This window comes from Balaenoptera acutorostrata, chromosome 1 (genome assembly GCF_949987535.1).
Source record: "Balaenoptera acutorostrata chromosome 1, mBalAcu1.1, whole genome shotgun sequence".
Taxonomy (NCBI): Eukaryota; Metazoa; Chordata; class Mammalia; order Artiodactyla; family Balaenopteridae; genus Balaenoptera; species Balaenoptera acutorostrata.
The window spans coordinates 30175980-30201100 of record NC_080064.1 but is presented as its reverse complement, the minus strand read 5'-3'; the positions used below and the strand labels follow the sequence as shown (position 1 = coordinate 30201100).

The following is a 25121-nucleotide window of genomic DNA, read 5'->3' as shown; positions in this document are numbered from 1 at the left end:
CTCTCCCGCCCCTCCCTCCTGCTCAGGCAGGTGACAAAGATCAGGCGAGGGCTGGCAGCTTCTTGTCCCGGCTGCCCTCCAGGGTGAGATGGGCACGCGGTAGTTTCTCCCCCCATTCTCACCAGGGCCCTCTGAGGGCGCACTGGCACCGAGCTGCTGCATAGCTGCCACTTAGGGGAGTGGCGAGAGCCCCGGCTTCAGCGTCCAGCCCCCGCCAGCAGCCTGCCCGCCGGGCAGTCTGAAGGGAGATGAAGGTAGGCAGGCTTCAGCAGAGGGCACTCAAGTCCTAGGAATATGCAGTCAGCAACCATATGCCTGTGTTCGGTGGTTTCCTGGGGAAGCAGAGATCATGAATCTCGGTAACTCGAGCCCAGGGTCTCATCACTCACCGTGATTGTGAGGGGATTGAAAGATGGAGTGGATCAGTCTAAACAAAACACACACACAGGGGACTCTTCCAAATGAGCCGGCTTGGCCATCACTGGGGGCCCCCTCCCAGCCGGCAGAAGCAGGGGAGGAGCTTCGCGAGGGGCTGGGAAGGGGCCAGCAGCCTAGGGTTTCTTCCTCTCCCATCCCCACCTGTGAGCCGGTGGGAGACAGGAATCTCGCTGGCAGTGACTTGGGTCAGCTCAGACGTTTTGGGGGATGTTAATGAAATGTGGGAGAACTTGTCCTTTCAGACAGTGGCCCCTTTTATTTTGGAATGAAAAGCTTCATTAGTCTGAATGAGGTTGGGAGGCCTCATAAATCCAGCTCCGACTGCCTCGAGGGGGGAGTGAGGAGCGGAGGCCTGGCGGGTGGGTAGACTTGTTTATCAACAATTCGAGAAGCCGGGATTGGTGGCTCGCAATCCCCGGAGATGCAGCTTGAGATCGTGCCAGCCCTGCTGCCTGCTGGTGGCAAGGCAGCCCGGAGAGGTGCACGACGGCGGCGGGGAGAGAGGTCTGCGGGCTCCTCCTCACGAGCTGGGGACAACGGAGTTCCCCAGTTTGTTCTAGTAAAGGACACAAATCCTATTCCACCCTTAGCATTTCTACAAGCAGCCAGAAGCCCCAGTGGGTCTCCAGCAGAGGTGATGAGGATCTTCTGCTAGAGCCTGTCCCCTGCTTAGCCCAGGTGGGATAGGACAAGGGTCAGGCCTGCAAACTTAGGATGCAGATAGGCTCGCACGGGGACCCTGGCTCCCCACTCACAGAGCCTGGCAGTGATGACCAATAAAATTAGAGGGAGGAAGGAAGGAAGGGAGGGAGGGAGAGGGAGGGGGAGAAGGGTCACACACTAGCTGTGTGACTTTGGACCTCTCAACCTCTCTAAGGCTCGGAGTCTTCAACTGTAAAATGCAAAAATCACCCAGATCCTACCACAGAGGGCTGTGAGATGGTTAGATGAAGTGATGCATATAAGGTGTGCTGAGTGGTACATCATCTGGAACACAGAAAACATGTAGTAAGTACTAGTGGTCATTATTATCATTGCCAATGTTTTTGTCGTAATGCCTCCCATCCTCCCCTGACTGGGAGGGAGCAGGCTGCCGTCAGCTTGGGGAGACCTCTGTGTTACAAAATGACTTGCAGCTAGGTCCAGAATAAGGCCCTGTCCTCGGCTGGGGGAAGCCGGCTTCCCTTTGACCCCACGGTTCCAGCTGGGCCGCCAGGCCTGCGGACTGAGCCCCACTGCCTCTGCAGCTGGAGGCTTTTCCCAATGCAGCCAACGTGGCAGCAGAGGAAAGCCTCCCTCCGCAGGGCTGGCTAACTCCCGCCCACCGTGGGATGCAGCAGGAGCAAGGGCCCGCCGATGCTGTTTCCCTGGGGGTGCTGAGGGGGCTGCAGGTGACAGGGCCACCTGTCACAGGGTGACTCTCACGCCCTGGGACCCTCAGATTGCTCCTCTGCCCTCTTCCATTCACTTCTCCAGCGCCACTCTCTTTCTTGGCATTTTTGGAAGCTGCTGCCCCTCCTCCTCTTGCTCCCCACCCTTCATCCCTCTCTCCCAGTGGCCTTTCCCAGGTTCTGGTCTGGGGTGCAGATCTGCCCATTCCCTGGAGTCACACCTCTACCCCTCTGCTCTTCAGTTCCCCGCCAGGCCACTTGTTCCCTGCACCCTGCCCCTCTCATGGCAAGAGGCTGCCTGCAGGATAACCAATACAGACCTAGCATCCAGGCTCTCCCCCCTTACCCAGCCTCTAACCATCCTTGGGCATTGCTGGTGATGCCTTTTTAGCCTTGCATCCTTTGCCTTGAGTTCAGATCCTGCCAATTCCCTTTCCATTTCCCTATCAGAACACTGGAATTTTCTTCCTTAGTGAACAGCCTGGACTTTTTGGTTCCTTGGAGCAACTAAACCAGCTGTGGAAGCTGATAAGTGATGGGGATGGGGTGTCTACTCTTGAACGAAGAGGCTCCTTCAGCTTTATCCTGGGGGAGGGGGGCGCTTCTGCTCCCTCCTCCTGCACTTCCTCCTTGCCGGTGCCCACTGGGGCCCGTTACTCTCTATCAAGAGGTGGCAGCTGCTGCTTCTCTGGCTCTGGTCTGCATGTCCTTCCCTCTGGTCCCCTGGGCAACATTTTTCAGTGGCTGTTTGGGAAACCAACCACTCCTGCTTGAGGATGAGGAAGGCCCAAAGTCTGGCAAAAAAAAAATGGTAACCTCCATTTGCTGGCAGATCTTTGGGGGTGCCCTCGAGAGCAGCACACCTCTTTCCCTTTTTGAGAGGAGATCCTTGGGAATCTCCCCTCTTGCTCCTTCCACAGCCACAGTCGCCTCCATTTCAGGTGGGAGGGAGTCCCCCGGCAATCGGCAGGATTGGCCATGCTGCAATATTCACCTCCCCACACAATGCCATAGTCTCCTATGCCTGGATAGGGAGGGAAAGAAAAGACCGGGAAATGAACAGGCCACATAGAGGCCGACTCATAGTCTATTTGTAAGAAAATTAAAGATTTGCTTTTCAGATGTTGGGGGCCATGCTTTTACCAGACAGCTGGCAAATGGGAGAGATTGGAATGATGGAATAGATCAAATTATTTAAATGAGAAAAATAAATTCACACACAGCCTAGCCGCTGCCCGGTGACAGATCCGTTTATTTATCTACCGTATCGGCACCACTTTGTCTCTGTCAAAAAGGTCATTAAACTCGCCTAACTGCGTATTTCGACGCCTCCTGCTCCAGACTCGCTCCACAGCCCTTCCCTTCCCTCAACACCCAGCGCCACTTGAAAAAAAAAATTATTATTGCTAATAAACAAGTTTTTTTTTTAACCCTTTCTATTTTGCTCCCCCACGGGTCCTGCTCCACCCCACAGAAAATTAGTTTCTCTTTATTCTTTCTCAGGAGAAATGGGGGAGGGGGCCAGCCCCTCCTGCAGAGTTGAAGAAGAGGGACGGGAAGTACCAGCGTGCATCTCAGCCGCCCCTCTGTATCTAAGGATTTAGCCATCTTCCTCCCAAGCCTCTGTAGTTGTGGTGCATGGTCCAGTCCTGCTTTCCACAGCGGAGGGTCTGGCCTGGGCTCTCCAACCCCTACCAGCTCCTGCAGCTCCCCTAGCCCAGCGTGGACAATCCGCTTTGAATTCCGTCTCCCCTGAGTCCCAGCCCCAACTCTAACTCTGCTTCCACGAGGGATGGGTTTAGGGAGGGAAACCGGTTCCTGGGTCAGTCTCCGGCCGCCGCCGTCCAGCCAGCGACGGCTGCGTGAGAGCTGGAAGGCGAGACTCCGTAGACGGCAGGCTCCAGGTCTCTCCGCTCCCTGCGGGCGCGTCGCTTCCAGCTGGTCAGGCCGCTAGGCTGCCGCCGTCTCCCAGCTCGCGGTGCCAGCTCTCGTGCTCCACGCCCGGCTCCCAGGCTCCATGCCCTCGCAGTCGAAGGGACTGGGGGCGGCAGGGCGGATGCGGACGTCTGGGAAGCGAGGAGAGTTCTCATTCTCCGGCCGTCTCCCCAAACCGGGTCCCGGGTACCCTTCCCCGCCCAGGTGTGAGCTCGCGGGTGTACGCCTCGGCGGGTGTGAGTGTGAAGTGTGTGTGCGCGGGGGAGTGCGCGGAGGAAGCGCGGGCGGCGGGCGGCGCGGGAGGCGGGAGGCAGGGCGCGGGGGAGGGGGCGGGGAGGGAGAGTGTGCGCGCGTGCAACTCCACTCCGGGGCTTTGTGCGAGCCCGGGCGATAGCATCCGCGGCGGCTGGAGGAGGAGCGGCCGGAGACGCGTGCAGCCCGCCCGCCAGCGCCCGGCAGCCGGGGCAGGTGGGAGCCCGCGCGCGAGCCGAGCCGACGCAAGCCGCAGCCGAGTCCGAAAGGAGCCCGGGCGGAACCCAGGAGTCTCGCTCGCGGGGGGCCAGTGGGCGGCAGCCGGGCTGGGCGGGCGCCGGCGGGGCGGCCCCCCAGTAAGATGTGCGCGGCGCCGCGGGGCGCCCCCCACTCGCAGCGGCACTCGGGAGCCGGGCTGCTGGGCCAGGCGGCGCCTCGGGGGCTGCTGCGCGCCCGCGCCTAGAGCTGCCGCCCCAGGGAGCCCGCCACGGCCGCGCCCCGGGCACGCTCGGCGGCGCCCAACGATGACCGCTCCCTGGCGGCGCCTCCGGAGTCTGGTTTGGGAATACTGGGCCGGGCTCCTCGTGTGCGCCTTCTGGATCCCGGACTCGCGCGGGATGCCCCACGTCATCCGGATCGGTAAGGGCTCCCCGGAGCCGGGGGTCTCCGTGCGCCCGGGCGGGGGCGGGGACGGGGGGCCACGGTACGCGATCCCAAGAGATTTCCCACCCTCTCTCCGCGCTGCCGGGCCCGGGTGACCACCAGGAGCTCGTCCCGGTGAGGACAAAGTTCCAAAGCCGGGGTCATGGGCCTTACTTATTGGAGAGGAGGCAGCCGGGGTGCGGCGGGCGAGGGGCCCTTGGCGCACTCTTGGGAGGCCAGAGCTGGCAGAGTGTAGCGAAGCGTTCCGGTCCCAGCCCGAGTCGCGGGAGCATTTCCCGGCCACTGCCAGCAGGACCGGCCGCAGACCGAGTTCTGGGACCCGGCTTCTGCGCGAAGCGGGAACCCTGGGGAAGGCGCCAACTTCTCTTCCTTCCTCGTTCCCCGAGGGCCCCTCGCCCCCACCTGGGGCAGGGCTCGAGCGGCCGCGGCGGGGACGCAGGATCCGGCTTCGCATGACAAGGGCGGTCGGTCTCCTCTCCCGGTGGCTGCCCTCGGCCTCGGTGGCCCCCGTTCAGCCAGCACCGTGGCGCGGGGCAGGGGAGGGGCGGCCCCCGCCGGTCGCTCCAGCCATCCGTCGCGGCCGAGGCCTCTCCTCCGCCTGGGGCAGCGCAGGCAGGCGGAAGGGAACGACGGAGCCCGCCCAGCGCAGCCAGGAAGAGCAATGCGAGTGGATTTTAAAGTTAGCCGAAATCCCTCCGCAGCTGGCGGCGGCCGGCGGAGCTGCGTGCGGCGTTCTGGGGCTCTGGCGTCCCCGCGTCTCTTCTCGCCAGAGTCTCTTACTCGGGCCTTTAACTTTGTTGAGGCATCCTGTAGGCAGCGCTCCGGGCTGTGCGGGATGCCTCTGAGTGTCCCAGGCCCGAGACCGCCAGGGCTGGGCCTGGCCTGGCCACGCGGGAGCCTCCGCCACGCAGGCCCTGCGCCCGCCACCAGGCCGGAGACCTGGGCCGCCTGGGTTCGCGAGGCGCCACCACCAGCATCTGGCACAAGGAGGCCAGAGCTCTGCTGAGCCAGGGCCACCTTCCTCCCCAGTGGCTCTAATCTAGGCACGGACTCTGGGCTGCCAGTACCGTGAGGGGGTGTAGGGAACCAATGTCGAGCTTGGTTTCCGTACTTGAGGATTTCCTAGGAGGCAGTCAGAAACCTGTCTCTCTCCTGGATTCCAGATCCTCTTGAACTGGACATCTGGACGAGGCTAGAGCACAGTCCTCAGCTCTGCCCACACTGGGGTCTTTCCGTTTATGCCCAGGACCCTGGCAGGCAGACATTGGAGGCAGAGGAATCCAGGCACCCGACTCTGGGGACAGCCCTCGCGACCAGGCTTAACCCTTTGCAGCCCAGTCTGCTCCTGGCAAGACAAAAATATCTCTTCTATCTCTGCACCTTTGCCTGCCCCAGCGCCCAGTTTGGTCACCATTCCAGGAGCAGGCAGCCCCTTAGTAGTGGGCTAGTTCTTCCTTTATTCCCTGCTTCTTTCCCTCTGTGTTTTTGTGGGCCTGCATGGTAGGGTGCCCTTGGGAGAAAAGAGGGGGACCCAAAAGGTGCTATGCACCCAGCCCATGCATTGCAGGTCCCTCTTCCGTGGTCCTTCCTCCACAGGGGTGGGATGGGCATGCTCCTAGCCCAGCGTCAGGGGTGGCAGTCTTTGGGGGCCCAGGAAGAGAAGGAGCAGGTGAGGGAAGCCCTGGAAGGCTGAGCTGAGGAGGGGCAGGATGATGTATCCTCACCTGCGCCCTCTTACTATGAAATTGACTTGCACTGGGGGACTCCTTACTGCCCTGAGGGGAAGCCCGAAGCCTGCCCGCCCTTTCTTGGGTTCACCGTGTAATAATGCAATTAAGGATGGCAAAGCCCTCCTCTCTTCTAATCTTCTTCGTATTAAGCCCCAGGATTAATTAGCGTGTTGGCCCAAGCCATTTATATCCAAGAGCCCTGCCCCATTTGATTCCCAGCCCGAGGACTGGGGTGTCGTGCCGATGCCGAACGTGACTGCCGGAGCTGTGCCAGCTTGGATGGAGGATGGGAAGGCTCTGAGGCCCCTGGGCTTCTCTGGAGCTTCCTGGGGAGCTGAACTTCTGTCCTTCTGAGCACAGGCTGGAGTCTCAGCTGGAGCCAGGGGCTACAGGGGACGTGGCACAGAGAGAGACACACACAGAGAGAATCTCATGCTGAAACCCAAACACAGCATCTTGGCTGGGCCTGATGCCATCTCCCTTTTTCTCTCTCTCCCCACCCCTGGGATCTCAGGGCTCTGGCTAGGGCCGCAGGAATTGAGGCCTTGGAAATTGGGCTCCGGCGTGTGCTGGGTGCTTCTGGTTCCCAAGACTGGTGCCTGAGCTGGCTGCGCTGACAGCCGAATCCTTCTCCAGCAGGCAGGCGTCGCCTAGAACCAGCCTGGGAGAGGGGTTTCCTGCAGGTGTGCAAGGGGCTCTCTGGGCTGGGGAGCAGCGTACCCGCTCCCTCTCTTTGTGCCTTTTTTTTGGGGGATGAAATTTCCTCTTAGACAAGGAGATGGATAGCTCAGCAGTGTGACAGAGTGTTCAAACAATCCGTCTTGAATAGATGAATTGCACTGCTCTGTCTTTTTGTAATTGTGTCTATCAGAGGGAGAGGTCAAGGCATTGATTGCTTGGATGGTTTGCAAGTAACAAAGGAGAGTAAGGAAGAGAGCGAGGGAGAGAGAGTAATTGGATTGTAGTCTGCAGGAAAAAAATGATCATTGATTATTTTATGTGAATATGTGGAAGATGTATTCTGCGTGTGGTTATCAAGTGTTGCTTATTGAAGGTTTTCAAGGCATTATTGTTCAGCATTTTATTATTATTATCATCGTTATTATTGTTCAGATGGATCCTAGTCTTAACTCACAGAAAGCAGCTTAATGCATGGGTCCTCTCAGTGCTTCAGTGGCCTCATGTGGGGACCTGGATTTCCTGGTTACGTGACCTAGAAGCTGAAGTGGAGGGACCCTGGGCTGGGATCCAGGAGGCCTGGGTTTTCTGCTCTGCCTTCCACCAATTTCCTGAGCCATCTTGGTCAAATCACACTCTCCCACCAACCTGGGGCCTCAGTTTTCCCATCTGTAAACTATTGAGTTGGCCGTGATGGCTGGGGATATTCTGTGGTTTCAAAGTTCCCCTTAGTGCAGGCTGCTGGGGACTGTCAGTGCCGTAGTAGGTTTCACGGCTAGATGGTCCCTCGTGTTACATACATACTGTAGGATAGAGGGCCAGCCTGGAATTTGAAAAGGGAACCAGACAGTGGGGGCGGTAGCTGGGGAGCTCCAGTGGACGATGGTGATCTCTAGCCAGCCAGCGGGGGAGGTTCAGGGCCAAACGACTGCAGAGACATAAAGCAGGTGTGTGTGTGGAGGGGTGGGAGGCGGGAGGGACAGGCTAGCTCAGCACCGGACCCTCCAAGCATCTACAGACAGAGCAAAAGAGTTTCGAGGCTCTGAGCCTGGGCTGGGGCGGGGGTGGAGGAGGCGGGTGGCGCGGGGTAGCGGGTACTGCAGTCTGTCCCAGGGGCGTGAGGTCCCCTCCCCCAGAGTTCCCAAGTCAGCCCTGTCTGCATCTCCTGCGATCAGTTCATCCAAATGGTCCTGAACGTTCGTCTCCTGAGTTTGGGAGCTGCTATGCGTAAAACAATGAGAAATTTCTCACAGTGACTGGTGATGCGCTGAAACATCCCGCCGTGTTGAGCAGACAGGCGCTGAATGAAGATCAATAGGGCCCCCCCCCCAAGCATATAGCTTCAGACAAGACCTGGGAGTGGCCCGAGGGGCCTTAGAAAGCATTAACTTCAGGTATTTCTGCCTCCACTTTCTAGCCCAGCTGCTCCTGTCAGCCCGGGCTTCCCTCCTTCTCGAGCTGGAGTTTAATTTCTTCTTGATGCCTGCCTTGCGCTGCGCTAAGCAGTCTTTTGACGTCAGGATGATCTGGGGTTTTTCGAGGTGGTGGATGCGGGGTGAGCCAGCACAGTGTCCCGACCAGGCCCTTCCAAGGTCACTCACATCCCCCTGCTGCCAGCATGACAGCTGACTTCAGAGGTCCAGCCCACTGTGCTCTTTCCAAAGGGCTCTGAGGAGCAGCTCTTCGTCCCACCCTTCAAAACGCAAGGCTGCTTGGCTGCTTTTAGGACCCTTCGTGGGGCCTGTGAGCCTCCCTGTCAGTGCCATTGTAGGTTTCACGGCTAGGTGAGTCCCCACGTTCCCACAGGCCCCGTGTCCCTGCCCCAGGAAACAGAGCCGCCTCCGTGGGGAGGGGGGAGGCACAGATGCCCTATGGGTACAAGAACAGCCCCGTCCTCGGGGGTGTCGGCGTGCAAGGTCATATGCAGCGGAGGCTCAGGGCTGCTTGGGGCGCTCTTTTAGGGGAAGACCTGGTTGTTCTCCACCGCTGGGACGGTTTCTGATCCGCTGAGGCCAGGCTTCGTCCAGGCTGCCAGCTGCCCCGGCCTCTGCCTCCTGCTGCTTCCGCCTGTGCCCTGCCTTGCTTGCTCAGGACCCTCCAGAGGGAACCAAGAGAGCTGATGTTCCCCCTCGGCTGGGCAGCAGCAGAGAGGAGCCCTGGGCTCCCCAGGCCCTGCCTGGCAGCAGAGAGGACTGAAACTCCAGCAGCAGGGCCCTTCCTCTGGGGCCTGCCCCCAGCAGGCCCTGGCTTGTCCTCCCGAGGAGCTTTGGATGGACAGCTGGGCCAGGGGCGGGCCTGGTGCAGACAAGCCTAAGACTTGGTGGCTGGAATAGCTCTTCTCGCAGGCGCTGATTCCCCAGCAGCAGCGCCAGGGGGCAGTGTGCCTGTGCTGAGGTGGCCGTGCGTCTCCTGCCTGGGACCCCACCTGGGTCTGGAGCGAAATCAAAATAGGAGAACAACACACAACCGCAATGCAATGGCCCTGGTTTATTGAGCACTTACTAGCTGCCAGCGACTGCGCTTTTCAAACAGTGACTGGTAATGTGGCTAGTAAGTGCTCGAGACATGTAGCTGCCGCATTTTTTTTTTTCTCACCGTCTGGTTTAGCCTTCACAAATACCCTGCAGACATTATCCTCATTTTGCAGATGAGGAAACTAAGCTTGGTGAGGTCACTTGCCCAGGATCACGTGGCCAGTGAGTGGTGGATGCAGGATAAGAATTCCCGCCAGCCTGACCCCAGATCCTGTGCCTTTAACTGTCTGTGTAGTCGGAAGATGGGAAGCACTGATTTTCATAGGCGCTGAGTGCAACGCCCCCTCCCCCCATGGTTCCGGGTGCTGAGTGCGGCCTCAGAGGCCTGGGCTGTATGGGCTTTGCAACATTTAACCCTACCAGTGCCGGTTTTCAGCGTCAGACTGTCCTTGCTGATGGACCAAGTGGCAGATATGCTTCCTGTAGAGAAAAGGGATGGATGATCTTTCCCACCCCTCCCGCGTGTGCAACGCACATCCGTACATTGACTACACCCCACCTTGTCCGGGCGTCTGGACTCTGCCTAACACTTTAATCTGAGCCCGAAATAAAGGTTGGACTCTCCCTTGGTTGTGGTCAGTCCACCCACAGGAAGCCCTCTACTCTGGAAACTCCAGCCTACATGTCACCCCGGCAGCCACCAGGCTGTCCTCAAAGACATCATCAGAGCCTTGAGGAAAGCCCAGGGCCCTGTGTCTGTGTCTCCCTCCATCCTCTTCAGCTAGTGGCCTGGCCAGAGAAGGTGGTCAGCAAATTAGTTCCTGTCCTCCCTTCCTTCCCAGTCCCATCTCCCCTCCAACATCCTTTCCAGGCTAATAGGTTTTATGGTCATTTTATTTTTAAGCAAGAGGCACATTCCAACCTTCTAAATAGAGCCTGCATTGCTGTGAATTGAGACTGGTGGACAATAGGAGGGTAAGGTCCTCTGACACTGGGCCCAGGAATATGTGTTGCCGTCCCACAGACTCTGTGGGTTGGATGTGGGGACCTGGGTGCAGGAGCTGCCCAGTCCCCTGTTCCCCATGCCACCTCTGCAAGAGCAGAGGAAAACCCACGCCTACACTTCTCCTACACCTTGTTCCTTCTTCCAGGGGACACAGGGAGACTGGGTTATGGTGGCTGCAGGGACTGACCTGTTCTCGAAGTGGGGAAACTGCACAGCTCAGAGTGCCCACAGAAGTGACAGATTCGGAACAAGCACGATTGGAGGGGTCATGTTATTTTCCAGGGCCTCAGTTTCCCCATCTGTAAAATGGGGATGAGACTTCCTGCTTCACGGAGTCAAATAGATGGGATGTCATTTCAAAAAAGCTTAAATGCTGTTCAAATATCAGCATTTCTTCTTGTTTTTGTTGGAGGAGAGGAGTCTGACACCAGCACAGGGTGGGACTGGGGTGAGGTGAGGGAGGCGGCCGGGGAGCAGGATTTAAGGAGGCTGTCAAGTGATGACCCTGCTCTTGCATGACTGAACGTGACAGTGAGCACCTCCTTAAATTTTGTGCCCCAGGTGCCTCACTGGCCTGTACCTATCAGCACCTGTGTTTGTTCTGAAGTCCCTGTTTTCTTCTGCTTCTCTTTGTGCTCCAGACACCAAATCCCAATTGAGTGTGATTGAGAGAGGGGAGAAGACTGGATTGAGGGCAAGGGCACTAGGTTTGAGGACAACAGGTCATTCTGATTTTGGTTTTGTTTCCCTTCAGCCACATTTTGGGCCCCTGAGCACTCGGCCCCCACCTTAGCTTGGTTTATTTCCTTCGGAATTACCGGCAGGGTCCACACTACCTCAGCGCCAGCCAGGCTTTCCCCTCCCCACAAAGCTCGGGTTCCCATGTGCCTCTCCTTGCTTCCTCTGACCTCTGTACTTTGTTCACTAATGCTCACTGGTCTTGGCTGTAGCTATATTTGTGGGTATGTCCAGGGCTTTCTCTAGTAAAGAAGTTTTTGGAGTCAAAAAATATATTTCATTGATTCTAAGATTGACTCTTTGCTCCACATTTTCACATCTCCAAAATCAGTCTGTGTCTGACAATCAGTCTGTGTCTGACATGTCAAGTTCGAGTTTACTTGCAGGATTTTTTCTTTCTTGGCACCTTAAAACATGATGGTATGTCTCGGGTTTGATGAAATGTGGTGGATCTGAGTTTGAGTGGGAGTCTCACGTGCTAGCTGTGTGACCTTGGGCAAGTCACTTCACCTCTGAGCCTCCATTTCCTCATCCACAAGGAAGAAATATTAATACTGGGTTAAACCATATTCAGCTATGGTTTATAGGTCAAACCATATCTGACCTACACAAATTTCATATGGTTGAAACTTATAGGGTCTTCACAGGGTTGTTGTGAGGATTAAAGGAGATAAAGTATCTAAAGCTCTTTGCACAGTGCCTGATAATAAATGTTAGGAGATTCCCTAACAGTGGAGGCTGTGTCTCCGCCATCAGACTCTGAGCTCGGAGGCTATCTGCTTCTTATATACCCTCTGCCTTGTGCCAGCCTTGTGATCAGTACCCCATGCAGCTCAGTACATGGTATATGCCCATTTCTCACATACCCATATGCCCAGCAGTGGAATGGGTGTCTCCAGCAGCCTGTGACAGTTACCTGCCATGCTAGGGAGCGAGAGGGGTGCTCTTCTGAGGATGCTTCTATATGTCCAGAAGCTCCCAGACTCCTCCTGGCCTGTTATTCATCACACACCTGAAGCCCACGGGGTGTTGGTCCTTCCCTACATTTGCAGTGTTTTCACTGAAATGTGTTTGGCGTGTATGCAGAGCTGGGAAGACCCTGGTTATGGGATGCTCTTGAGGGACTGGTCCAGGGAGTCCTGACCAGTCCTCTTGGATGTGGAGTCCAAGCTTGCTTCCAGAGCAAGCCAGTGCAGAGAGGGTCTGCAGCTGGAGGCTGGGCCCCAGGGGATAGACTCTGCTGGGAGACACCAGGTAATGAGGCCACAAAAGCGGGGGAGGAGAGAGTCCCCATGGTGATCTTAACAGATCGGAGATAATGAGATGGAGTGATATCCAGCGGGGGGAGTGGCAGCTTCCACTTCAAATCCTTTGGTGCTATGCTGAATGGTGGTTAAGGAAGGCAGAGGGAAAAAGAGGAGGGAGATGGAGCTAAGATTCCAGTTTGTGTGAAGAGGGTTCCAATCCATAGGAGACAGTTAAGTCTTGTGCTATTAAAGGGACTGATGCAGACAGGCTGCGATGGAAGGGGGTTTATCGAGTTCTCAGAACCACTGCAGGGATGAGCTCTTTAAATATAGGAATGAGAGAGACTTCTGCAAAGCCTTCCTGCATCTGCTTTGCAGAACTGAAATATGCTATTCCAAAAAGCCTGCCCAATTGGGCGGAAAAGCAGGAGCGGGGAGCCGAGGCCTTCCCGGGGCTCCAGGCATCACATTTCCTGTCTGTGGTGAAGACTCACAGAATCCACTCTGAAAAGAACCCCAGGGGTCAGTCTAGGCCTCTGCTTCTCCAACATTAACATGCATCAGAATCACCTGGAGTGCTCAGTAAAATACAGACTGCTGGGTCCCACCCCCAGAGCTTCTGATTCAGTGGGTCTGGGTGAGGCCTGAGAATTTTCATTTTAATAGGTTCCCAGATAATGCTGAGGCTGATCGTCTGAGGGCTACACTTTAAGTACCACTGTTCTAAGTCACTGGAGGACCTCCCCTGCCCCCCATAGGTGGATATCTAGTCTTTGATTGAATACCACCTGTAACAGGAAACTCACCACTTTTCAACCGTGCTTTGTTCTTTATTGCACATGTATGGGCCCACTCCAATCTTTGTTGCAAAATTTCCCCTAAAATTGATTTTCCTGCAGTTCTGGGGAAGGCAATATGACTTGGACGTTGAGAGTATAGGTTCTGAAATCCATCTGTCTTGAGTTTGAGCTCTCATTCCTTCCTTCCAGGCTGTGTCACTTTGGGTAAGTCACCTAACTTCTCTAAGCCTAGATTTCCTCACCTGTAAAATGGGGATAGTAATAGATTTGACATATGGGATCATTGTGAGAATTAACATGACTGGCCCAAAGGAAGTTCTGAATACATTTTAGCAATCTAACATTGTGGATAAGCTCACAGGTTCTGGAATCCAACAGCCTGAGTTTGAGGGCTGCCTCCATCATTTTCCACCTGTGTGATCTTGGGCAAATTATTTAATCTCTAGTAATAATAATAATACCTGCCTTACGGGATTTTTGTAAGGATTAAATGAGTTAATGCACATAATATGTTTAGACTACAGCCATGGTAGGCACTCAATAAATGTTATCCATTGCTCTTACTATTATGCTTACCCCGCCCCCTGATTCTGGTTTGGATTTGCACCCTGTCCCACAGTGCAACCCTACAGAAATGTAAAGGCATTTCTCCGGACTAAAGATAACCAATTCTTTCAGCATGGTGTCCAGAGCTAACCACAGTCCTGCTTATGTATTAAAAACAGTAAACTCATCCTCTCCTCACATCCCAGCATTGGTGTCTACTTATACACCCCCAGATTATCTCAGGCTTTTCTGCAGCCGTTTCACTCTGTTGATTTATACTGGGCTGGTGGTCTCACGAGATCGCAAGGTCTTTTACACAGGCACCGCTGCCGATCTATCACTTCTCTCATCCTCTCTTTGGCAGTTGATCTTTGGAGCCTGAAGGCAAGACCTGTCATTTATCCCTGGTAAATCCTATCATTGAACCTTGAGGCAGTTTTTCTTGCTCTTTGTTTCTGGACCACCAAAGCCTGTTCCCATCTCTCCATCCTTGGGAGGTGGGCATGGATTTCACCCTCTTCTTCCTCCTCGGCCTGCTCCAGGGGTCTGTGATAGAGAAGTGAGTGGTTATTGGCCTGCAGTATGGTTGAGGTTGGGAACCACAGATCTGGACAGTGGAGCTTTTGTGGCTTCCTTTCTGTTGCCTGGCATGCTTCATGCCATCTGAGCCTGGGACGAGCATGCCTTCCCTCACTTCAGCCATCCCTGCCATCAACACATTAGGCAGGAAGTGACCAATGTCAGAGTCTGTTGGCTTTATTCAGTGGTCTTAGATCCACTACTCTACACTTTAACCAGCTTTGAAATCCCACTGGATTCCTCGTGCTTTCAGGCCCTTTATGACCTGCCGTGGTTGGCATCTCCAGACTCATGCACTGTCCCTCCTTGCCTCACACACATTCTCTGCTCCTCTGTACCAAACATCCAAGTCCCCAGAAAGCACTGTGCCTTCCCTCACACTTGGCCTCTGCTCTTGCTGTTCTTTCTGGCTGATTTCTAGTTATCCTTCAGGTCTCAGCAAACATGTATTTTCCTCCAGGAAGCCTTTCTTGACTCCCACCTCCTTCTGTGAGTCACCACAGCACCCTGAACTTCCATTGTCATAGCGCTTACTGAATTGTACTTCTTGGTTACCTTAGAGAGAAGCTCTCTTAGAGAATCTTAGAGACAAGCGTGGACCGCAGCTGGCTTATTCACCACTTTCCCAATGCATTTAGCATCGTGTGTGGCACACAGTAGGTGATTAATAACTATCTGTTAAATCAATGAATGCCTTGATACATACAGTCATTTGAATATAAGTCCACCTAACAACCTTCTCATTCAGCTCAACACTTTTTCCATGTTGTCAACAAGGATTTCATGAAAGACATTCTTAGATTCTTCTGTGAAATCAGTGTCCTAATGCTGTCCATCAGTTCAGCACCTTCTATGCCAAGACCTCTCCCGTGAGGTCTACTGGGCAGAGCTGGAGTGTTTAGGGGAGTGGGCCTTTCTTTCTCAGGCCTAGAACTCGTCTTTATATCCATTGTCTGGTTCATATCATGATGATTCTCTTCTCGAGAGAGGCACAAGCTGTCGACTTCAAGAAGAGGCAAAAGAAAAGACCATGATCCTCCTGTCTTTTCTGACCTCTTCCCTCTCTCCTTCACCATTTGCCCCTCAGCATCTCTGCTGCTCCCTCTGGGAACTGAACCACGGAAGAGAACTTCTGCGGTTCCGTCCTCAACAGACGGGTCACTCAGTGAGCTTCCAGGCAGAACCGTAGCTGTGCCACTTGTGCTACCACCAGCCGTAGGTCAGGCTTCTCCTCTTCCTGTTTACGCCACATCACTGGATCCTGCCAGGATGTGTAGACAACAGGTTTACATGACAGGTTTGTGTCAAGTGAGGTGTTGACAGTTAACCTGGAGAGTCAGGCTGTATAGACAGTCAGCCTGGGCCATTTAACCCTGGGAGCATAAACGCCATCCACAGTGGGTTTAGCGAGTGTGAACGTGTGCGTGTGTGTGTGTTTGTGTACTTGTAAGAGACGACCACTGGAAGGGTTGCTTCTCAGGCACAAGCTTCCCAAAGTGGGGCTCAACAGCCATTCTTTATCCCAAGCCTGATGAGTGACTACAGTGACTTTTCTTTGGATCAGTGGGGAACTGAGGGCTTAAGTGATGGTCCCAATTCCCGGCTGACTGGGCTGACCTGTCTACAGAATTTGTGTAGCTGAGAGTGAGGGTGGGACAGGTTTGCAGGGGAGCACCGAGCTTCCCCTCCTGAACATGACAGGACTGGGCTCTCCCCTGAGACTAGGACCTCCCCTTTCTTGCTTCCCTCCCCAAGGAAACAGGTGACATATTATGGGCAGGAAGAGCCTGTTGCCTACATGGCCATTTTTCCTGCCCAGTTTAATAGAGGTGACAGCCGTCTATTTTACTTGTCTCGTAATATCGAATCAGTAAATAAAATATGGGTGAACTCTCAGGTTTAGTTATGGCTGGTCCATGGGGTCTGAGGGCTGGGGGAGAGTTGAGTAGAGAGATTGAATCCCTGGCTTCTTACAAGAGAAGCTGAGCCTTGTCTCTTCCTCTGGATCCAGAAAATCTTCCTGTGCTGGAGGAGGCCAGGCAAGCTCATCCTGTTTGCCAATCTCTGAGTCCGTGGAAGAACCAGAACACAAGCGGAGGCACTCCGAATGTCAGAACTACAGGAGTACAGTACCTGCCCCACTCTTTTCTCTCACGGGTTGGGAGACTGAGGAATGAAAAGGGGAAGTGACTTGTGCCACATCCCTTGGTGAGCCATGGAAAAATCAGATGAAAACATGGGTCCCTGACCCACCCTCAGTCAATTAAGAAAATTGCATCCACTTTCCTATTACACACACACAAATCTGCACACATTTGAAGCTTTAAATTTGCAGTCTTAAGAGACTAGATTTTTCAGTGTGGCAAAACAGACCTACAAAACCTCTATTTCACATTGAGGGAGAAATACAAATCACATTCATATGTGTTTATAAAAGCTTGTAGATAATGATAACACCCTGCGTAGTCCTGGGAGTGGCAGGGAAATTAAGGTCCACCCCAACCTCTGCGTTCAGCACCACGGAGAGCAGCCGGGCCCTGGGGTAGTGAGTGGGCGCCACCTGCATGCTGATTCCTACAGTAGAGGCGATGTGGTTATTGTAAGGTCTTGCTAAACAGGCATTCTTTTTCCAAATGCTATTCCTCTAGGACTTTGCTGTTCGTAAACCAGACTGAGGTGTTGAACAGGTACACAGTAGGCTAGTAAGAACTATTATTTGTGGTCCTTCAAATCGAGTAGCTCACAGTAAAAGAAAATGGAGTGAATGGATAGAATTTTCTCCTTTTTTTTTTCTTCTCCCACATAATTGTTCTTAAACCTTTGGTGCCTTGTATGGCTTGTCTGCTAGGGAGCAGTAGCAGACGACAAAATGAGGGAACATTCCATCGTCAAATATCACACCTGATACCAAGCATCTTTGCTCAGCTTGTCAGCACCATCTTTCACATTGCATTTGGTAAGTAGGCTTATGTTATGTATTTTTATCCTGCTAAATGTGATTTCTTAAAAGTATTTTGTGTGTTATTATTTCCTGAATCGTGGAGCCGTGCATACCTATAATAGAGCCATATTTTCTGCTAGTAAATAAAATTACTCCTCGTTCAGGTGATGGGAATTAAATGTGTCAGAGCTTTGTGGCATTCCCCAAAGAACCCCAGCAGAAGCAGGTGCTCCACCACCTGGATGTGTCTGAGAAGCCTTGTGATCGGGCTGTGTGTTGACAAAGGTCTCTCCCAGCCAGGAAAGTCACGCCGTGAGTGACCTCAGCATACCTCAGAGAAAGGGGGAGTTTTGTCTATCACTGGGGTACTGAGAGTGGCTGAAACACCTGGACTCGAAGCCAAGGGCATAGGAGGCTGAGAGCGTTAGAAAGATAGAGTCTGATGAATTGGCATTGGCCTCTGAACAAGGAGGGAGGCTTAGGTAAATGGGCTCCCAGGATTTAGGAGGCAAGACGGCACCTTGAAGTCATACTGCAGATAGAAAGATCTGGATTGGGCAGGAAGGACGTGGGCTATGGTATGTACAGAGTAAGGCTACTCCGGGGACCCTGGATTGAGACATCTTAGTGAGAGGGGATTGGGGTTTTTGCTGCTCCTGCTTGGATTCTCAGAATCAGAAAAATCTGCTTTGGAAATGTGGCTATTTTTATGCCGCTTGTAATTTAGTGTTTATTTCCTGTCTTTTTCACATGGTCTCTGGGCTGACTCATTGATTCACCAAACATTTCTGGATCGCCCGCTCTGTGTACCGCAGAGTACACGGGACAGGGGATTGCGGGGGTCTGGGGGCATGGCTCAGCATCTCTGGACCTGGTGGCATCTGAATGGCCTCATGGTAGGTCCAAATAGGTGACCTTAAGTGATAGCCATGGTTCCTTGAACAGTTAGGTTCATATAGTTCAGGCTAGAGCCCTGCACTTAGATCTTCCTTGTTCTCCTGTGTTCTGGGGAGAGTACTGAGGCTCAGAGAAGAAAAGAGACAAGGTAAAAATCACACAGTACAGCCAGCTGGGAAACCACAGCTCTTCCCTTTCACCCTTCGCTCCTGCCCTTGCTCTTGCCCTTGCTCCTAAATCATTTCATCATTTATATTGTTCTGAGAGTTTTTTCACCCCTGAGCTGTCATACCCCATCCTCAAGCCCCCCCGCAAGGTTCATTTTGGCCAGTTCTCAGTCTCTCGGTAGAACTGACTTAACTTTACTAGACAGCGTGGGTACATGTGTAAGTAGGAAGAAAAAGGTTAACGGGTTAGTATCCAATTTTTCATGTTTCCAAAGGATATGATTCTGTCTCCTTGGTGAGAAAGTTCTTCTTTCTGGCCAATTCAGAGTCTTCCTGCTGCTGTGTAAAGCCATCTCATCCATGATGTGACATTGGCCATTCATGGGGTTTGGGAGGAAACATCTACAGAGCAAGATCATTGGGAGCTAGTAGCTTCGGGGCTTTTTTTCCCTGGGACTGTAGCAAAGAAGCTGTCAGACAATTAAGCTGAAATGGCTGCACTTTCACTCACATGGGTTTGGACAGATTTACAATATTTTCTTTTTTAAAAAATTGGGATTGTTTTTTCATGGAGACAATGATTTATGGAATAATCAATTTCTTTATCTACCTAATCCATGGCCGTGATCTATCAGTGGAGGCATCAATTTCTCCCAGAGGCTGGGGGGGAGTGGACAGCCTTTGAGCCTGAGTCACCCAGCAGAAGGCAGCTTTTTCTGGGAGCTAATGTGATCCCAGATCTGGATCTGAGGCCTGTAGTAAGGAGGGGACGGAGCTCCTGCAGCCTCACTCTTTGAGCAAAGATGCTAATTCTTTCTCCTCATCAGTCTTAGCCCCACCCAAAGAGGAGTAAGGTGTAGTGTGTGCTGTTCCCATCATACAGGTATGGAGACTGAGTGCCAGAGAGGATGCTCAAAGACCAGAGGTTGGAGACGTGAAGTCAGGAGGGGTTATCTCATCTCTCAATCTTTGAGGACTGCAGCATAGAGGAGGGGGCAAACCTGATCCTATAGGTCCCAGGAGAGAATTGGGGCCAGTTGGGTTATGGTCCAAGAAGGCAGAATTTGGTTCAACACCAGTTGTCTTGTTGTCAGTGATCTTTGAAGATTAAGTGAGATACCTTGGGCGTAGTGAACTTCTTGCTATGGGAGATGTTCAAGAACAGATTGGCCTGGGATGTTTCAGAGGGGCTCTGAATTCCTTTCACTATATGAAATTCTAGGCATCCTCAACTGTGCAGTTAGAGATGCTATAAAAATTCGGGCTTTCTGAGTTCCCTAGAAGACCAGGACTCTGCCTGCTCTGGGTTACATAAACTCCATTAAGGCTGAGCTCAGCATGGTGGTTGCAAAGAATACTCTTAAAGTCAGACCCTTCCCTGCATGACTTCTACAGCAGTTCATCCCTTGGCAGTGCCCTTGGGTCAGAAAGGAAGCTGGTGGCTGCAGCCAGCTCCAGGGAGGGCCCATCAACATTTATGAGCAGTATAATGCCAAATACACTGGCATGCCCGATGTCACTTAATTTGCACATCTCTCTGACGTAGGGATGGTGACCATCTTTTGCAGATGTAGAAACTGATGTCTGAGGGAGATGGATGGTCCGAGGTCACACAGCTGGTCGAGGTAGAGTTTTGTCCTCTGGTTCACACGTGCAGTTGGTCGTTCTCACATGTGCAGTGAGCCTTTTCTGGGCACGTGCTGTATGCCAGCCCTCTGTGAGCTGCCAGGACTGCAGGGTGAGCAAGACAGACGTGATCCTGGCCTCATGGAGCTTGCAATCTAGCGAAAGACAGACATCAGAGAGTCATTACGAAGGTATCACCTCGCACCAGTTAGAATGGGCATCATTAGAAAATCTACAGACAACAGATGCTGGTGAGGGTGTGGAGAAAAGGGAACCCTCTTGCACTGTTGGTGGGAATGTAAATTGATAACAGCCACTATGGAAAACAGTAGGGAGGTTCCTTAAAAAACTAAGAATAGAATTATCATATGACCCAGCAATCCCACTACTGGGCATATACCCAGAGAAAACCATAATTCAAAAAGACACATGCAAGCTAACACACCATTGTAAGGCAATTATACTTCAATAAAGATGTTTAAAAAAAAAAAAAAGACACATGCACCCCAATGTTCATTGAAGCACTATTTACAATAGCCAGGACATGGAAGCAACCTAAATGCCCATCGACAGATGAATGGATAAAGAAGATGTGGCACATATATACAATGGAATATTACTCAGCCATGAAAAGGAACAAAATTGGGTCCTTTGTAGAGACGTGGATGGACCTAGAGACTCTCATACAGAGTGAAGTCAGTCAGAAAGAGAAAAAGCAAATACCGTATATTAACACTTATATGTGGAATCTAGAAAAATGGTACAGATGAACCAATTTGCAAGGCAGAAGTAGACACAGATGTAGAGAACAAACGTATGGACACCAAGGGGGGAAAGTCGGGAGGGGGTGGTGGTGGGATGAACTGGGAGATAGGGATTGACATATATACAGTAACATGTATAAAATAGATAAGTAATAAGAACGTGCTATATAAAAAATAAATAAATAAAATTTTTTTAAAAAAAGAGTCATTACGAGCTCAAAGTGTGTTGCAGAGGGAAGTGCAGGCTGCCAGGGGAGCATCAGGAAGGGCTGCCCCAAGGAAGTGACATTTGTGCTGAGACCTGAGGGAAGGAAAGCGGTGGTTAGGTGATGGCGGTGGGGAGGTGTGAGAGGTATGTTCTAGGCAGAGGGAACAGCATGTACAAATGCCCAAGGCACAGACAGTTGTGTTAAGTTGAAACTCTATGAGCTTTGGAGGTCGAACATGGTCAAATATCAGCAATTTCTTATGTTTAAAACTAGTGTTTAAAAAACTCAAGCAAGTCTGATGTGAGTGGAACAAACAGAGGGTCTGTTAAAAAAATAAGGCCTGAGTCGTGGGGGTATGGAAGGCTGGATAACCCAAGGTAAGGAGGCTGAACTTTAGCCCCAGGGCACTAGGGAGCCATTGAGGACTTTATGAAGGGGAGCAACAAAAACAGATTGTAGCTTTGAAAAGTCATCCTAGTGGCTGTGTGATGTGACTGCAGGTGTAAGGTTGGAGGCTGGGGGCAGGCGGACAGGCATTAGGAAGCTGTTTAAATAGTCTAGGTAAGAAAGGACAGGACGATGTAGCATGGAGGGTTGGTTAAAGAACAGATGTCCCGTTTCCTGGTCCAGGGCTCTCCCCAGAAGCCTGGGCATCCCCTTTGCCCCAGGCCCGAGCACTGGAGGCCAGGCCACGATGGGCATGAGCCACCCTTCCCAGGGCCACGCATCTGTTTCCTGAGTCTTCCATCGATGGATGCCACATCCGCGGTCTGCGAGCTCAGCTGGGCCTCCAGCCCCATTTCATGGTTCCCTGGTTTGACCAGAAAACCCTAGGCGTGTTGCGTCTCCCGGAGGTAGCGAGCACTCCTCAGGGCGTGGTGGTGTCTGCTCCCCTCGTAGCCTCTGCCCAGCCGGGCCTTCAGGGAGTCTTTGGTCTCTCTGACAGCCTGGCAGGGAGACTTGAGAAATGGGCTCCGTCTGGTCTTGGCTTTTCCCTTAGAAGCCTCCAAGGGGCCAGGAGCTTCCCTGTGGCTGAGCTGAAACCCCTCCTCCCACTGAGGGTGGAGCTGCCCTCCTTTTCCTTGGCAGATGTGGTGGGAGAAGGGAGACCTCAGCCTGCAGGACAGGTGCGGGGGTCACTGATACCTAGGACAGTGGCAGCAGGGGTGGGAGTGGCAGCCCCGCGCAGATCTGGCTGGGCTCTGCTTCCAGCACTCTGTGCTGATGAAATGTTACTATATTCATGAAAATAATCATAGCGATCCCTCCCCTCGAAGGTTTACAATGTGCCAGACACTGTGCTAAACGTCTTCCAGGCATTCAGTCGCTTAAGGCAGCAAATGTAAGAGGTAAAGACTATCCTCGCCTTGTAGATGAGGAAGCAGAACCTGGGGTGATGCACACAGAGGAAGCATTCCACAGATGGTGGCCGATACCATCATCACGTCATCGTCATCGTCATGATTGCGACGTTATTTTAAATAATGGACATAGAGACCTGTCAGAGTGCCCAGTTCATAGTAGGTGCTCAGGGGTATTTATTGAATCTCTTTATACAGATTTGGGCAGAAAATGGGGTGAGTGGGCTGGGTAGGGAAGCCAGCTTGGGACGAGGCTCTACCCACCCTCTCAGTCTCTGAGGATCTCTGGCTCCCATTCCTCTAGCCCAGGACTTTCTTAGCCCAGTCCCTCCCCTTTCTCATGCACGTAGCCCATCCCCCATTCCTCTAGCCAGGGCACCTGGATTCTCTGGCCCCCCTGGGTGCCCTTTCCTGGCAGCTGCAAGTAATACAAGGACAGCCCTCAGTACCCCCTCTTTGGGCAGCGAGGGCGGATTACAAGACCCCCATCCTTCAGGTCTTCACACTGTGGTTGGCTCCGCCCCATCCCCAGCCACTGGCAGACCCCTCTCTTCACCCGGCCAGACAGAAACCGCTTCACCTGCAGAACCATTACCAGCTCAAGGCAGGTAGGGCTGTTTCTGACTCCTGTGCTTCTATTCTGTGCTCCCCATCTGTGCCCTCCCTTCCTTGGCCTCTTGCTGAGTTTCTTCTTTCTCTTTTTCTTTCGTACTTCATGTGCTATTGTACGTCTCACCTCTTCCAGAAAGCCTCCTCTGATGCATCCAGGCAGTGGGTTACAACCGTCCCTAAGCCTCCTCAGAGCCTTGCTCTAGCCCCCTTTATCGGTGCAGAAATACCTACTCCCCCACTCTTCTCCCTCATGACCCCAAGGCTTATAATGTTGAGGCTTGTAGACCTCTTGTATTTGCCTCAGACTTTTTTCAAATCTTGTTATTAAAACTACAACACCTTCTGATAGTTTACACTCTTGAAGACAAACTCTGTGGCCTGGAATTCAAGGAATTCTCTTTCTGAACGCTGTTTCTAGGCTCTGCCCTCACTGTCCATCAATTTAATTGCAAGTTCCATTCGTTTTTTTAAGTGAGTTAGCCAGCATTCAAAAGTGGGGATGTTTTGTACAAAATCCAGGTTGGTGGATTTCCAGGTTCTTTTCCCCACACGTCACAGCCGCCACCTCTCCTTAGGGTGCCTCCCCTGTGCCAGGGCCAGTGACTGTCGTGCGTGGTGCCCTTTTTCTTGGCAGTAGAGTTAAGAAGAAAAAGTAAAATGTTTTGCGTACCTGTGTGTTTATTATCAGGAGTAAACAGAAGACAAAGAGGGCCGTTTATTTCGAATGTTTCTCTCTCACCAGCCCTACTTCCCTTTATGTTTCCTTTTGGCTCCTGCAGGCACTGTGTCCCCTGGACCAGGAGCTTCTCAAAGACAAGGACCTTATCTCATTCTTATTTATCATGCTAAAAGCAGCTATTGTTCATTGAGCCCTTTGCTGTCTCCAGGGAAGGGATCTCAGCCGTAGTGGGATGAGGGCACCCCTTCAGTAAGTGACAGGGTCGCCACTGGGATTTGAACACCCGTCTGCCTGGCTCTAGCTCCATTCCCTGTGTGTTCCCAGCAGCTGCCCCAAGCAACGCCCACAGTAAGCAATTAATAAGTGCCCAACAAATCTAATTGAACCTCCAGAGTCACAGATGGGATGCAACCGGGTGGGAAACCTCCACCCCTTGCGCACAGTGACACGTTTAGGATGCTCCTGCTTCTTCCTTCCTTCCTGTGACACCTGGCTCCACGAGCTGGAGCTGTGTATCTCTAGGGTAGCATCACCCAGAGTTAAGTTAACCCGGGCCAAGAGGGAAATCTGCTGTGGTCCCTTCGCTTTACGATGTCTTTGAGGCGCCAGGACACGGTGCGGGCATCAGAGCTCTGCCGGAGGATTTTAACAACCTCTGTCCTTGTTCGCTCCGTGCGGCGCTCGCGGTGGCCACAGGCCCATCACTCCGACACAGTCCCGGCAACTAATTGGGCCTGGATCATAGGCCACACAGACATATGCCGTTTGTCCCACCCTCCTCCAGGCTCTGAGGTGGGATGCAAAGTAGGAGACTCTGCGAAGCTGCCACTTCTGCTTGGTGGGGGTTGGGGGAGAATGGGGATGGAGGGGAGAGGACGTGCCCCCAACCCAGGCAGGCATGGGGTGCTGGTCACCCTCGCCCTGGCCAGGCCTTGGGTGGGGGCACCTACAGTGGGAGTGTGGGCTGTCTGGGAGTCCCCTGTGGACGTTGTCAGGAGTGGCTGTCGGAGGGAGAGTTAGAATAGTGTCTATAAACTCCCCTCACCCAGATCCTGAGATCTCATTATTCCGTCGGCCCCCTGGTGCCAGGTGACAACGGGAAGCCTCAGATTCATTTGGGAGATGTTTTCTTTGCAGAACCTCCAGCTTTCTGTACAAGTGGATTAAGTTCTGGACTGAATGGGGGTGCTTACTTTCCTGGTATTTGGGGCTGGCTTTGCCTTCTGACTGCTGCGATGTGCTTTGGGTCTATGGATTATCCCCCTAAATCCAGACTCTGAGACTCAAACACACTTCTAGTTTGAGATTCTAGACATCCAGCCTTCCTGGGCCTGACCCAAGGGCACTGCCAAGGGATGAACTGCTGTAGAAGTCATGCAGGGAAGGGT

General features: G+C 53.0%; 1 protein-coding gene across 1 annotated transcript in view; it reads left to right on the top strand.

Annotated features, from left to right (window-relative positions):
- Nucleotides 1-4540: 4540 nt before the first annotated feature.
- GRIK3 (glutamate ionotropic receptor kainate type subunit 3) overlaps nucleotides 4541-25121 on the top strand; it is a 233838-nt gene continuing 213257 nt past the window's right edge. Inside the window, exon 1 of the mRNA XM_007182541.3 lies at nucleotides 4541-4655. Coding sequence (XP_007182603.2) covers nucleotides 4541-4655 — 115 coding nt within the window. The remainder of the gene's footprint in view (nucleotides 4656-25121) is intronic.